The 16,544-nt window shown below is 35.4% G+C and overlaps 1 protein-coding gene across 6 annotated transcripts in view; it reads left to right on the top strand.

Moving 5' to 3' along the window:
- The window catches only part of MEF2C (myocyte enhancer factor 2C), a 114,104-nt gene extending 100,494 nt beyond the window's left edge, over positions 1-13,610 (top strand). For 5 of the 6 annotated variants that reach the window (XM_084225063.1, XM_084225066.1, XM_084225061.1 and 2 more), the window contains 3 exons: positions 2,030-2,159; positions 3,043-3,178; positions 8,845-13,610. In XM_084225063.1, the coding sequence (XP_084081189.1) occupies positions 2,030-2,159; positions 3,043-3,178; positions 8,845-9,166 (588 nt within the window). In that variant the 3' untranslated portion in view covers positions 9,167-13,610. The remainder of the gene's footprint in view (positions 1-2,029; positions 2,160-3,042; positions 3,179-8,844) is intronic. The other variant, XM_084225065.1, reaches the window with a different exon arrangement.
- The last annotated feature ends 2,934 nt before the right edge of the window (positions 13,611-16,544 follow it).

Below are 16,544 nucleotides of genomic sequence, written 5' to 3'. Positions count from 1 at the left end.
TACTTCAGATAAGAGTTATTTAGGAAAGTCAAGGCTGGCTCAGGAAACTAAATTCTTGATTGTTTGGTTTTTCTAACTAGGGCTTGACATCAAGCTGAGGATGTAGGCTGAGTCTCTTTGATTGTTTTTGGTTGGGTTTTTTTTGAAATCTTATTTACTTCCTACCTTTTTTCTGTTGAGTTGCAAAATAGGAACTGTGTCCTAACTGTGCACAGTCTAACCTTCTGCAGTCTATTTCCCAGTAGCTGAAAGGCTCTTTCCTGAGGCTGTTATAAAGGCTAAATTTAACCCTGAGCATCTCTAACCTATTATGTTTTTCTTAAATATTAGCCACACAAACTCTTAGCAGATGACATATTAAGAGTAATAAATTAATTTGAGCCCTATCACTGTGAGCTCCAAATTTTGCAATAAGAGGCAGTAAATAGAGCAAGAGAAAAAGGAATATGAAATTTCTGTATCTCCTGCCAGGACTAGTGAAATTTAGGCAATATACTATGCTAGAAGGCTGAATTTGGAAGGTATTATGTCCGTGTCTTGCACTTGCTTTTCAAAAGTTCATAAGTGTTTCCAAGTAAAGCTGTTTTGAGTGATTTAGCATTAAAAGTTAACTAAATTTTAAAAGATAGTCATTTAAGTGATGCAGTTTTCTATTTTATAAAAAACATTATTAAAACAACTTAGAAGATGGCTTCTTCAGGTTGATGCAAAATAAATTAATCATCAAACTAAAACTGCCCATAAATGTGATGCTACGTCCTAAGTCATTAAGTTACAAATAGTCCTATAGGGCAATACTCAAAGTTGATCAAGGCAGTGACAAGCTGTCTGCATCAAATGATTTATTCCAAGGCCCTTAAAAATTATATTTTCCAAGGGACTCTGTGAGTGGTCAGGTACAGCATGATAATCTGCAAACAGTGTGACTGTGTAAGAAGGAGGACAAATAAGAGATCTATGAGGTGTATTTTTTCCAAGATATGCTCAGAAGATGTTTAATTTTCTGCCCCTATGATATGAAAATATTCCCTAAGAGAAAACCTGGTCAATATTTACATTTACTAATTTTTAATACTCCTTTCCTATGCAATCAGTCTGAGGATGTTGATCTGCTTCTGGTAAGTGGTAATGATGTTCATCTTAATAAGAAAAAGAAAACAAAAACAGTTATTCTTATGATGTAGGTAAAATGTTGGTTGAAATAAAATGAAAAATAACTATGTTGTGAACAAAAAGGTCATGGTAATTTTTAAATATAGCAATAGAAGGCCAGATGCACTTGTTGCACATATTCAAATTAAGCATGCTAGAATTATGCTTTCTTTTTGGTGATGCATGTCGAGCATGTAAACTTATGTTGTTGAAGACAGCATAGCCTTATGATAGCCACCTTTTTTGGCTAGCCCTTTTTTCCTGCCACTCACATAATTAGAGTTCTCTAGTTTAATTCTTACAGTGCAACACCTAGTGCCCTGCAGTTAAAGATAAGTGTCTAACTGCTGTGCAATCTAACAGCCTTGAAGGGTTTTTTATTGCACAAAAAATGAAGTAGTCAGAGCTCCATCCCCTGGTAAGAGTTCAGAGTTCAGCAGTATGGGGGTGCACCTCACTTTCAAAACCCAGCAGAGCTGGATTTGGGGTTTTTTCTTTTGCTTTTTGGATTTCATTGTTTTTTGTGGTAGGGTTTTGTTTTTTTCTATACAAGTGAAAAGGAAAGCAATGGGAATAGAGCTCATATATTTCATTAGTTTTTCACATGATCTGTTCTTCTACCCACAATAAAAGCAGTCTTACTAGTTCAGTTACCTAGGAGATACTGATGTAATGGGTTACTATGGTGACAACTGGTCTCTTGAAAGCTTGTAAATTATAGGGTTGGCAGAGTTCATCAAAGCCACATGTTAAATGATTAATTTCTAGAAATTTGTAATAGCCTGTATTCTTCATGCACAAAACATTCCCAGAAAGCAAATACACCCAACTGACTTAAAACTGGTCAATAATATGTTTATTTTACTTACTTTAAAAGAATCAAAGGATAAATAACTCCCAGTCTGCTCAGTCATTGGCTACTCCAGTGGTTTCCGTAGCAACTCCTACTCTACCAGGGCAAGGGATGGGAGGATACCCATCAGCCATCTCAACAACGTATGGTACTGGTAAGTATGGGTGCCAGATGCAAAGGATGGGTAAGGGAGCAAGGTGCTGATAAGTGTCTATCTCAATATCAATGAATTAGCTAATGTTCTTTGGGAGAAACTGAAAAATTCATAGCTGTTATGCCTTTACACTACATTTGCTTATTCTGTAACTGTCACTAACTTCAGATGTATCTATTTCAAAGTTAGCTGATTTGCTTGAAGTAAAACTGGTTTGGTAGGTTTATTTCATTTGCTTTAATTAAAAAAAAAAAAAAAGCAACTAGCAACCATAAAACAGTTAACAGTTCTTATTCTTCCTTGGATATAATTTCATGCAGTTGAGTGCACCATGCTAAAGCCATGAGGGTAGTGGAAATAAGAAGCTTCACTATCTCCAAAGAGAGTTCAGTAACTCTGTTGGCTATCACAGCTTCCTACCTGAGAGGGTGCAGAAATGAAGCCTCAAGGCATCCTTACAGTTCCTGTTGAGTATTTCTTCTGTACAGAGCGCACACAGTGACATAGATCCAGGACATTTTTAGAACACACATATTGTTCAGAAGCAGACTGCCTGCAGACTTCTGCAAGGAAGACTGTAACCAAAATCTTTCTGACAGTCTTTTTGTAGTTATGGTGAATTTACAGGCTAAGAATGCTTTAGATCTGCCAGACCCAGTAAAACCCTGCTAGATTACAGAATAATTATTAGTGTGTTATTTGCTCCCAAGTTAATGAGTTGAGGGAAGAGGAAGATTTACTTTTTCTGCTGCAACTTAATGTGATTGGTGTAATTAAAATTAAAAGGCTTACAAAGTGACATGAAAATTACTAGACTAGTTGTTGTTTAATTGCTTCCTCTTTAATTCTCTCTTAATTATTGTCTTTCTGTTTTCAAATCTAGAATATTCTCTGAGTAGTGCAGATATATCATCTCTCTCTGGTTTTAATACAGCCAGTGCTCTTCATCTTGGTTCTGTGACTGGCTGGCAACAGCAACACCTACATAACATGCCACCATCTGCCCTCAGTCAATTGGGGTAAGCAGTGCTTTCTTTATTTTACTGTCCTACAGTGACTTCAGTCTCCCCATGAGAGTTCCAAACATGAAATATGTGAAGATAACATACCAGAACATATCTACTGTGTATAAAAACCAGATTTTGCAAAACTGGAACAATGCAATTCATGGAAAGTTTGCTAGGGAGCTACAACAAAATATTTTGTGTTCATGGCATTTTCTCAGTAGTGTATTGTTTATGTTTTAGTTTTTATTCCTTTAAATATGATTTTATTTCACTATTAAAAGCAAACATCTATATTATACTGATGTCATATTTTTATTTATGCTTTTAATTTCCAGTTACTGTTGCACAAACATTTGCAGTAAGAAAATTTTTTAGATATTTTATAATAGTAAGATTACATCATTAATTGACTGGAGATTAAGCCTTAACCTTATATAATAATCACATACTCCCTTTTGCTCAGCTCTGAAATTCAGGTTTCACTTATTTTGAGATGATTTTTATGAGAAAATAGCATGATTAAGCCAAAGAACTGTAAGCTTACAAAATTCATTGTGATGTGCCTGTGCTGAGGACTACAGGTATTCCTGCCCTCTAGTGGCTAATTTTACAATATTTATTCAAGTTTCAGAGAAACACAGTGCTCAATCACCTCAGGATCTTTAGAAGTGTGAAAATTCACACAGGGAAATCACCTGAACAAGCAATCTCTTGGCTCATTTAAGTGAACAGGTGTATGATTTTCAAATATTTTGATATCTACAATTTCTATTGAGTAAGACCATAGGCATGCACTAGTGTGGCACAGTAGCCTAATGTACGGCTAGACATTTTTGAATTTTAAAAGGTTTAGCTACAAAAATAGAAGCTGAAAACAGCAGGAGTGTATTTATGAGGAAAAAATTTAATTCATATACATTTGAAATTAAAACCTTTTTTTCCAAAAGAAGTCTTCCACATATGCACTTTCTTTCCTTGAGATTGTTGCCATAGTGTGGAACTATTTAATACTCTAAACATGCCTTAAACTTCAAAATTCTCCTTCTACTTTATCTGACCATTTTTTGTAACTTATTTTAATGTCTCTACCATGTTGATTACTTGGGTTTTTAAGGAGACCTATACAAATATTTCAAAAGGAAAAAAATTTTTAAACCTCATTTCTGTATAAATAAGTATATATAGATACAAATGTCATAAAAACATACAACTGAAATACTTGTGCTAGAAAAAAAATAATCATAATATCTTTCTCTTATACTTTTCTTTGTGAGTTTGCACTACTTCTGGGTCAGCATTCAGACCTACTGTACAACTAAAATAATGAATTCTCAAATAAATTGAAAGCTCACATGTTAGGTATCACTGTATAAACAATTGGTACCACACCATACGAAGGAATGCTATAAGGTTATTTGGTTAGCAAAAAAAAAGTATAAATTAACTCTTAAACTACATGCCTTTTCAGATATGTCACACATCGTGATCTGTTTCTGATTCATATCACAGAACGTCAAAGTGTAATGTCTGTGGCTCTGGAATACATTCTGAGTTGCTACTCTTATTATTATTAATCTTTCAGTGATTTGTAAGTGAATTCAGCTATGAAAGCTCCTTCACAGACAGTTCTGGAGAAGTCTTCTATCACTGCAGAAAATCACACTCACTGAGCTCCACATGCAGGAGCATCTGTTTTAACTTTTGAATTACTTGAAAAACTTGAAATTCTGTAGAACACTTCCAGTGTATATCAACCTGATTTAGAATTAGCAAAAAGATTTTTAAAATTAAACAAAATAACAGTCATCTTCACATACTTGAGAAAGCACAAACGGAAAGGTTTTGACAAGAAAAATCTCAGTGCTTATTGGGGTCATATACTGAAAAGGTTTGGCAGTGAGATGCTTGTTGTTAACAGTAGGCTATGAAGACCTGTAAGAAAACAGTTAATGGAAGACACACTCCAGGTCTCCTTCAGGTTTTGTTTTTCACCAAAATCTAAAGGGGAAAATCAGCTCTGCTTCCTCCATGCATGACAAGAATGTGAATAGTAGTCGAATAAGATAGGATCCAGATAAGTCCTCAGCAATTTCAGTAGCACTGTCATAACCATCTTGGAGGTAACTGGAGATCTCTGCAACCAAGCTCTTAGTTCTTCAAGTTTACTGTGTAATTAGGAGCCACACTAGTGCTGGTGGACTAGAGGGCAAATATGTGAGGACATGGGAGTAATTCACTTTCCCTGTCTGTGCAGCTTTTGGCCTTCTGCCAAGCCTGGTGAACAGCACAATAATGTAGAGCCTGTTTAGACATGAAGAGGCTGTTTAGACATGACTGGGACATTGAAAGAAACCAAACTTTTCAACTTTCTGGGTTTAAAAACAGAATAGTATTTTCATGGTCTTTTAATGCATCTACATCTGGAAAAAATCCATACAAAAATTCTGCTGAAAATCAGTCCCTCCCAAAGCTTTGGGACTTGGCCTGAATAGTACATCAAAGTCTCTTACTGCTTATTTAACATGTACAAAAAAGACTATTAGAAGTTAACTGCCCACAGTATGGAATATGTTCTCTTGCATATACATTTCCTAGCCTAAGAGACAATCTTTTCATCTAAAAGTTACATCCACAGGTGAAGTTTTCACTTTCCCAAAATATGAATGCAGGGAGAGAAACAATATTTAATCTGAAGGTGCTTCAGTATAGATAATTATTTATGTAAGTTTCTCCAAACTTCTGACTACGTGAATAAAAAGTTGTCCCAATTCATGCATAATGTTGACTTGTTCTGTGACCCTTATATAGAAAGATTATTACTTAGCTACAATTATTTTTTATTAAATGATAACTATAGCTAGACATAGGAAAATATTCTCCATTAAATTATTTTTAATGAAAATTTCAGCAGACAGAATTCTCATTTTTACTGCGCACCTTCCATTCTAAATAGAGGTCAATCCTTTGTTTAGAATATAGATTTAAAGATTGCAGCTAAATACCTATTATTTCACCATTAACATGTATGTAGCAGTGCATTTCTCATGCAGATTTAGCTTAGATGAACTTCTCATAAAAATGTTTCAGGAAATGTTAATGAAGTATTGCAAATTATAATAAAATGAAAATATATTAAATTTCAGAAATACTTTCAGCAGTAAAAGGCTATATTTGAAAGAAAAAATGGTGAATCAAAATAAGTGCTACAATTTATTTTTTGTTGTTTTAATATTGTTTTAAACCTCAGAAATTCAGTCTTGACCTGCCAAAATGATTTCTTATTCTTTTATAAATGTACCAAAAAAAAAGGTGATTCAAAACTCAAATAAACCTGAAGCATTTATAAAACTGCCATTAATTTTTATGCCAGATAACTATGTAGTACTGCTACTGAATCACAAGTAATCCATAGAAAAGTCTGTACATATGCATTCTCATACTCACTTCTGAGGGATTATTAAAGAGACAATATTCCTGTACAGCAATACCAGCTCTGTGTCATGGAAATTCAGTTTATCCCTGTAGATTTGTTCCTTTAGATGCTGTCAGAGAGTAGAATGCCAGTATGTTCCATGTGAACAAATTAATCTGAATAAGTGTCCTTTTTTTTTAATTATCCGGAGCTTTGCAAAGTGGCATGTCACTTGCTCAAATCAAACACTTCTAAATCAATTCTCTAGGCTCCACCATCCTTTATTATAGAACTTTCAGGTTTAGCTATAAGCTTGGCATGTAACATCATACGTAATCATACTAAACTGACAAACTGTTTATTCAGGTGAAGTCCTAGAACCTCCTAAGCAACACAAAAATAAAGTCACTGGAAATGAAAAGAAAAAAAAAAAGGCAGAAATGTATCCTTGATTCTCTTTGGACTGTTTTTAACAGGTTTTCAGGAAGAGTGGAATATTTCACTATGTTGGAATGGCAAAGTTTTATATTTGCAGTTTCTTATATGTGTTAATTTAATATTGCAGAAACAATACAAAGAAAATATCCTCTTTGCAAAAAGAAATAGGTTACATATTTTACTGTGAAGGCTATTACTTATGAACTCTGTAACTTAGGAAAGGGCTCGTTGCAGATTTGACACATTTTTTTGTATGGGAAGGAAGGATTGATGAAAAAGTTGGAGATAGAACATGCTATCTATGTTTTCTAATGGAGATAGAACATGCTATCTATGTTTTCTAATGATCCATTCATTTTTAAACACTGCAGCAATTTCTAATAAAATCAGAGGATATTATTCAATATTGAAGCCATACAGTTTTATTTTAAATCTGTCAGAAGAAAAAAAAATTATCAAAGTAGTAGTAAATGTTGTTTAAATAATACTCAGCTCACATTTGATGACAGCCTAGGGAAAGTAGAGTATTTCAGTAAAAAGTCTACACTAAACTTACCTGTGTCTTCAACATTCTTAGAAATTCCTTCTAAATCCGAATATTACACCTTCTTGCATTAAAAATGCATATCCCTTTAGGTTTAAAAATGCATATCCCTGCATATCCCTTTAGGTTTAAAATCTCGTGAAGTCAAGTGTTCCCCCTATTGCCTTCCTACCCCTGTATAAATAAATACTCATGAATAGAAACCTTGAAATTCTGTTGCTTGGGTAAGACGCTTATAACTTCAGCTTAGCAAATGGTCCCTGAAGTGGAACATAACGGGAACTGCATGTTGGAAATTCTGTTTTAATAATGAAAAGTCTGGTTTTGCCAGGAGGTGGTGCTTTTGTACAAAATGTTGTGCAGATGAAAGTAATCTCATTTCTCCCATAGAGATAAAGTGTGTTCTCAGTATGCACTCTCCTCCCTGCCTGCTTCATCTTTCCTCTGGCACTACCTACCAAAAAAATGCACAAAAAAGGAAGAAAAAAAAAGAAAAGAAAAGAAAAACTTGGAGTACTTACATAGCGTACCTTTGAATAAGTTTCAGAATAGCAGTCTGTCTACTAGCAGCATCCTTCGAGCTTGGCTTTCCTATGGGCAAATAGTCTAGTCCTCTGTAATCTTCTACTATTCCTGAGGTTTTCTTTTTTAGTTTAACCAAATGCCTTCTGGATTGAATCAGATTTATGGATTTAAACCCTAAAATCATATCTAAATCCTTGCCTGCCTATGCTATTTTGTTGATGTCAATATTAGAACCACTAATTTCAACTCTATTCTGAAAAGCATAAAAATTACCAGACCAGACTTTTTTGTTTCTGTTTTGCATTTGAAGTCACATGCCAAAACAAACCACAATAAAAATAGTTGTGTGCATTCAAATTAATTGGATTAATCCCAGCAGAAAGCCCATGCTTTCCATCTCAGCCGATGCATACACACACACACAAGTATTTGTTATACAATACCTGAAGGTGGTTCCAACAATGGAAAGGCTCACCTTCCTAAATTTGTGATAACACTTGACCTTAAAAAAAGGAGAGAAGAGACTGAAAGTGAGACCTCTCTCCAAACTAAGGGCTTGTTCCCCTAAGGCTGACCACATCTGCTGTGGTGCTGTCATCTCCTGGAATTCGTGAATTCTGCTCAGACAACAGTGCCCATGATCTCTGCATGTGCTGATCCTGTGCAAGCCTTTACAGTGGTGTTTCATGTGAGTGTTTGTGCATATCTGGGGGCTCCATGCCTCCTCCATCTGTAACTGAGTTTCCTTTCCTCCTACAGAGCTTGCACTAGCACTCATTTATCTCAGAGTACAAATCTCTCCCTGCCTTCTACTCAAAGCCTCAACATCAAGTCAGAACCTGTTTCTCCTCCTAGAGATCGTACCACCACACCATCGAGATACCAACAGCACACACGCCATGAGGCGGGGAGATCTCCTGTTGACAGTTTGAGCAGCTGTAGCAGTTCCTACGATGGAAGTGACCGAGAAGATCACCGGAACGAATTCCACTCCCCCATTGGACTCACCAGACCTTCGCCGGACGAAAGGGAAAGCCCCTCTGTCAAGCGCATGCGGCTCTCTGAAGGATGGGCAACATGATAGCATTATGACTTATTAGTTGGGATTTTTTTTCTTGCAGTGTGTGTGTGCTATACCTTAACGGGAGGGGGGAGGGGGGAAGGGTCGATATGCATTATATGTGCCGTGTGTGAAAAAAAAGTCAGGTACTCTGTTTTGTAAAAGTACTTTTAACTTGCCTCAGTGATGCAGTATAAGGATAAACAGAAATGCTGAGATAAGCTTAGCACTTGAGTTGTACAACAGAACACTTGTACAAAATAGATTTTAAGGCTAACTTCTTTTCACTGTTGTGCTCCCTTGCAAAATGTATGTTACAATAGATAGTGTCATGTTGCAGGTTCAACGTTATTTACATGTAAATAGACAAAATGAAAACATTTGCCAGAAATGGCAGATCTTTACTGAGAGAGAAAGCAGCTGTTATGCAACATATAGAAAATGTACAGATGTTTTGACAGATCCACGGGTTGGGTGGCCATGAATTGATGCTAGAAAGAGAAACTGAGTCACCTAACATACTGAAAATGCTCACAAACATTCAGGCATTTTGTTAGAGTATGGCACTCAGTTAAAAAGGATCAAACCATTTCAAGAGGGCCATACTTACAGAAATGTTGAGTTCGAGGGCTGACATATTTAATTTCAAAAATTCTGGGTCTGCATCACTTATTAATAAAAAAGTATAAAAATATGTACATTACATTTTGCTTATTTTCATATTAAAAAGTAAGACAGAGTTTGCAAAGCATTTGTGGCTTTTGTAGTTTCCTTAAGCCAAAATTTGTTCTTTTTTCCTTGATAGCTTTGCTAATCTTTTAAGCAGTCCTGAAGAAACAAGCAAAAAGGACTTTCTGTATAGAAAGCACTACCCTAAGCCTTGAGGAACTCCATGCTTTGCTAATCAAGATAACTGTTTTCTCTTTGCAGAAGTTTTGTTTTTGAAATGTGTATTTCTAATTATATAAAATATTAAGAATCTTTTAAAAAAATCTGTGAAATTAACATGCTTGTGTATAGCTTTCTAATATATATAATAATTATGGTAATAGTTTTTGTTCTCTTGATAGTGGGGAATTATATTTGTGCAGCTGCACATTTAACTATTTTCTTTCGGTTTTCTTTTAGTGGGTGTACATTTTACAGATCGAAGTCAGCTGCTGAAAGACTGATCTGTAAACAATTAGACTTTACCTTAGTGTAACAACTTAAATCATTTTAATACAGCATTTTACAATCAGTTGGGTGAACTGCCATCCATTGTATATACTGATTCGTTCTTTCATGCTGTTTTGTGCATTGTAACAAGTTAAGGGCCCTTCTATTACGTAACGTACTGCGTATCTTGTAGTTTTCCATGGGTTAAATGACAAAGTGGCGTACTTTGGCCCTTTCTCATTAATGAAGCTGGTATTCTGCCTGTCTGAATTGAATGTGCAGCTCTAACGGCTGTAAGCTATGTGAGTGCAGGTAAATATGTGCCGAAGCAGCAGGGGGAGGCAAAGGGAGGGATCAGCACAAAAGTGCCTGTTGTATAGATTCTTCCCCTCTCTCACCAACATAAAATACTTAAAGAGATTATCAGTTAAAGGGTGGTTCAAAATTAGTTGATTCTACACAGGCAATATTGGCCAACTGGTCCTTGGTTCTTGTGGACCATCTCACAGTGGGCACGTTGTTGAGCAACACTCCCTGTGTGTTTACACCAGAGCAGGACTTGCTTCAGCACACAGCATCCACATTTTCTCCAGCCTGATACTGTTCCTTTGACTAAGATAGCTTGACCAGAGGGAATGTGTCATTTTCTTTAAGTCCCTCTTTGTCCCTCTTGTCTATTAGAAAAAAATGGTATATTCAAGTGTTTCAGTTTAATCTTTCTGTTGGAGGGGAAAAGTGTTTGAGCAAAATGTTAGTGCCATAGTAAAAGAGTAATATTTCTCCTTTTTTCAAGAGTCCTTCTAGGTCTCAACTACATACATTGACATTATGATGAAAAATACAGCTGCAACAGCGAAACATCAACACAAAGCACTTTGAAGTGAAATCCACACTCTTTTTCCACCTATACATGCAGTTGCTGTGCACTGCTCAATGATGGAGTGTACCTCTCTGTAGTAGAGAATGATGATCAGACTACAGTGTGCATTAGGACATAGGCTCTTCACTTACCATGACTTTACAGAAGCCTGCCTTACAGGCACTTTCAGCCGTGCAGGGGCTAGTACATAATCTAGGAACTCTTTAAGCAGAATACTGTGCTACTAATGCATCCATCTTACTCGTGTAGCAAACTGCAGGGTAAACAAAGATACGCACATTTTAAAAAATCCAAAAAATAAATTTAAAAACTTTAAACAAAACAAAAAAAAAGGTAAAATGGGGCCCATAATTAATTTTAAAACACAAAAACCCCTTTCTTCACCCTCAGATTAACCTGTACTCATATTCTCTTTTGAGAATTTTAAACTTTAGTGTGTCAAAAATATGCAAATGTATCACAAATATACCTTGTCATTTCAAGAAAAAATACAATTTTATTGGTATAGTAGTAGAAACTTCTCAGTGGGGAAGGGGATTTGGTCTATTGATATATTAAGAATAGCCATATTAATAGTTTACCTTGCGATTTGCCTCAGCAACACATTAAAAAAATGATAAGAGATATCATTTAATGAAGATACAGTGTATAATATTACTGCAAGTAACTAAGCAGAAAGTAGCATGAAAAGTATTGCCTGGGCAATTTATATTAACTCTGACAGCGACTTTTTGTATAAACACAAGTAGAACTGAATCACATGAAAATAAATGCCAGTCAGCCCTCTTGTTCCTGCTGCAGAAGGCAACTAACTTATACTGGCAAAATTTTGGGGGATAATGCATATTTGCAAACTGATCTAATGATAAGAAGCACAACTTTGATTGTGAAGTCACTTTCTGTAAACTATAACTGTCTACCTTTCTTGTTCCTTTATCTGTATCTTACCATTTATTGTATTTGCAAAAGCTAATTTGGGTTTATTGTGTGATTCCTTTGTATTTAAGGAGCTTGGGGCAGAGCCCTGAAAGAGTATTAACATTTACTTTACCTTAACCCATGCTATATGATGTTTTAGGCAACATTCTTAATTGTAAGTTCAAACACCTGAAGTGGCATTCTAGACACCTGCAAATATTGTTATAGCTAAGCTAATCTCTGTTAAAAGGTGTTGTCAGTTAGTGTTTAATTGCTGGTGACAATTATATGATATACTCTATCTGCACAACATATATATTGTATGCATTGAGCCATTCACAGTAAAGCTTTGTTCATTTCAACGTCTCTCAAAAATTGTGTTTTATAACAAAATGGCTTATATTTTTCCCAGAAGAGGAATTTAGCAATTTTTAATGATTAGTGTAAAAATTAGCTGTTGTCCTCAGATCTTTTTCAGGTAAACTTAGTATAAGAATAGAACTCATAGGCTGTTTTCAAGGACGTCAACCCTTTTTTATTGTATTTGCAATCCTATATACCCACTTTTATCTGTAGTCTAACAGCTGTTTGTTTTCCTTCTTCCTTCACCTTGAAGGTAAATGCTTTGTAATTTTTTAAAAGCCACTTGAAACCTCAATAAAGGCTGTTGCCTAAACATGGCATACTTCATCTGTTCCTGTTTGTGCCATCTGCTGTGATGTCGTCAGTTATATGGCATTCATTTCCTGCCACTACAGGTCTCTTGAAGGACTGATGGAACACTGGTGTCTGTTAGAATGCTTCAGACTGTAGATGTAATAAAAGGCTTTTGTTAATATATTTTAACCAAAGATGTGGAGCAATCCAAGCTTTGAGTCACAGACTTTCTGCATCAAAAATATCCATTTGATTATTTTCATAGTCACATGTTGCATTTCTACCTTCCCTTCTCATACCTCAGACTGATCCATACCTCTATTTGATTCAAAAAAAAAGGTCATTTAAGAAAGTAATTTTTAAAAAAAATTTAAAATAAAAAAATGCAGTACTAAAGTCTTTTGTGTATTTAATATCAGACCTGGGTTACCACAGGCATTACACTTGGATTGCTTCAGATGGTTTGTTGTATCCTTTTTTTCTTTTTTTCTTCTCTTTCATGGGGATTTGCTTCCATAAAATAATGGTGATAACAAAATAGCTTGTAAATGGGAGCATACAAGCATTTGCAACAAATATTAAAGTAGAGGCTCACAGCGGCATAAGCTGGACTTTGTCGCCACTAGATGACAAGATGTTATAACTAAGTTAAACCACATCTGTGTATCTCAAGGGACTTAATTCAGCTGTCTGTAGTGAACAAAAATGGGAAAATTTCAAAAGATTCTCCTGCTGGAAATAAGGTATAATTTGTATTTTGCAGACAAATCAGTAAAGTTACTGGCTTTCTTAGTGATTTGGTGTCTGTTGTGCATTTTTTTATTAATTTAAATAGTGTTCAGTTTTCACTGTTTCATAATGTAACACCTGAAAGAATCAGCGCTTTAACTACCAGCAGCTGTCTCAAGGTCCCTTACCAATTATTTGTGCTTGCTTTGAAAGCTACGCAATATTTTCTGGCTCACATCACCCCACCAAGTCAGGGAAACCCCATCACTGCTCTGGAGTCAGTGTCATTTGGAATGAGGCCATCTGAATCTGTCCCAAGCAGAGGACCTAGGTGAAATAATGCCTGGCTTTCAGGTGCTTAGTTAACTGACAGGGAATCTAAACTCACATATATACATCCTGTGAATTCTACCCATGGGGACAATCATGCAAAAAACCTCCAAAAAATGCATGTTCTGTGTCAAAATCATGATCTACACTCTGTCTATACTCGCCAAAACAACTGCATAAGGACAGTGTCAAAATGAATCTACTCACTTTTCTATACTTTTTTCTCAGAATGTTTGTTTGCTTGGGGTTTTTTGTTTGCTTGTTTGTTTGTTTATTGGGATTTACAAGGGTCTTTCCAACTAATATTTATAGTTTCAGAGTCTGCGAATAAAAGAATCACTTTATTTCAAAAAGATGTGTTTTTAAGACAGAAGCAGACAAGCTATTAAGAAGTTAAGGTGCTTGGTGAATGTTACAATTTTAAAAATAACTTTACAAAGCCTAGTTTCTAAATAGGTTTATGAAAGAAAAGAACTGTGCTGTGCTGTTCCTTTTCATGACAATTTCTTTTAAGAGAAATATTATCAGTATTGCAGTGTTGGGCACAGCCTTGCAATGAGATGCTAAAACTAAGATTAAGTGTCATTGATTTTACAACAGAATGTGTTTTTTACAAGTAAATAGCTTTTTTTCATCATTGATGAGGATGAACAAAATATTTCTGAAAATGCAGTTGTCTTGGAGGATTTATCTGGGAGTCTTCCATCTTGCAGTCATCTATGTGATTAATACTGGTAATGCTATACCTGCATTGGAAAAAGAAATTACCTAGAAAATAGAGACTGTTATATACCTTGTTCTGTTATTTGCTCCTCTGGAAAAAAATAAGCATAAACATCCTGATTACTTTGCTTTAAATTCTATGAACTCTATTTATAAACAATTCTTTAAGTTATGTTGAAATGGTAGTTGGGGCGGGGGGGTTAACAACTCTTTGAATAACCTTTTTTACTTTAGATTCACATATGTCATCCTAAAAAGCAATTGTGAAGTGTACAGTCTGAAATAATAACTAAGTCACATACTTTTTCCATCCAGAGTGTTTGCTTTCCCTGAAAATTGCTTTCTTCTTTTCTTTAGCAAAAATCAACATAACATCTTTTTAGAACTAGGAAACTCTGCTGAGACAGTTGATACATATGTCACATTAAGGAGAGCAAGCCAGTAATGTGGCTCATTCATACCATACCCTTTCTAAAACACAATGTCTGTATTTCCAGAGGTAAAATACTGGGAGTGAGAGAATCCAAGGAACAGCAAGGAGGAATGATTTTAAAACAATCAATCAGATCATTAAGTCTACAAGCAGCAAAAATACATTGTTCCTCTCTATTGACAGATATAACTTATTCCTCCTTAATTCACTGGAAATTCACCAGTGCAGCAAGGTTACCTGCTCCATCTAAACTGATACATGGAACTCCAGTTTTCTGGATTCCCTGATTCTGGGACATTTTGACTGCTTAGTCATAGGGCTACATTTTTTTGCATTTGTGTATTGTACTTAATGTTTTACACTAAATATTCAGAGCAGCTGCAATAGGTAAATCTACTGCATTCTCTGCAATCCATCTAGAAACATCCAAGGTAACTGTGATGTGAGCAGATATTTTGGTTAACAGTAATCTTTCTACTGCTGGTATTTCTTCCTCCTCTTCCAGCAGATATTGTAGAATGCTTTGGTTCTATTCTGGATCCCCTTGAATGCTAAAGACACTTGAAGGCTAAGATGAGAATGCTTGTGTGAATGCTGAATTTCAACTGAGTTTGTTACTTCTGAAAGGCTCAAAGAGTGCTGTTCTAATTGTCCTTTCTGTCTTCTCTGTGTTTCTGTCTGTGGTTTGTTCATAGTCTGCCCAAAGTTTTCAGCTTCAAGTATCTGTCTGTATTTATCTGGACAATGATCCATAAGTTCTTTTAGGTTTCAAAATGTTGCCTCCTTCTGGGAGCAGGGGTTGATCACCATTAGCTGCCCAGGTTTTACTTCTCTGACGAAACACATAAAATAATGTAATAGAAGACTTAACTGTATAGGAAAACTTATAAGTGGTAAAACTTAAATGTAGTGTGTTTGCATGATAAACATAATTGGTGTAAATTATGATTTTGTTTTTATAGCACATTGCATAGCTAATTATTTTCTGCAGAGTTGCTAAGGATCAGGTTTTAAGTCTCACAGTGAAAATGCAGTATACTGTGAGGCCCAAGTCACTTTTTTGCAACACTTTACACTATGGTAGCATTTCTTTAGGGAAGTGAAAGTTAGGAAGTTAGTTTTCATTATGACATCCTTTACAGCTGCATTTTTACAGTGGGAATATTTCATCTAATACATATTACTCTGCCTGTTCTGAATACAGAACAAGATGGGCAGGAGACAAATTTGCTTGAAAGGAGAAACTATATAGAATTTTGATATTCTACTTGGAAAATACATGAATCAGAGAGTATATCCTTACGTGTGAATAATAAAGACATAGCAGATCTGCAGGAATATACTATGCGCTCTCTCTCAGAAACGCTGGAAGCACAGGACATATACAAAGAAACCATCAGCATGTTCACAAGGGCATATGATGAGCACGTTATGTGCAATTAAGTAGTGGGATTTTTGGCCATAAAGGATTGTGGAAGCAAACATCCTGGGTAAGTTCATAATGGTTTAAATAAGTTAAAAGGGCATCGTTGCATTTTTCTTGTTAAGTATGATGATACACTTACAGTACC

This window comes from Fringilla coelebs (assembly GCF_963513975.1).
Source record: "Fringilla coelebs genome assembly, chromosome: Z".
In the NCBI taxonomy this organism is placed as follows: Eukaryota; Metazoa; Chordata; class Aves; order Passeriformes; family Fringillidae; genus Fringilla; species Fringilla coelebs.
This window is presented reverse-complemented; position numbering and strand designations above follow the sequence as displayed.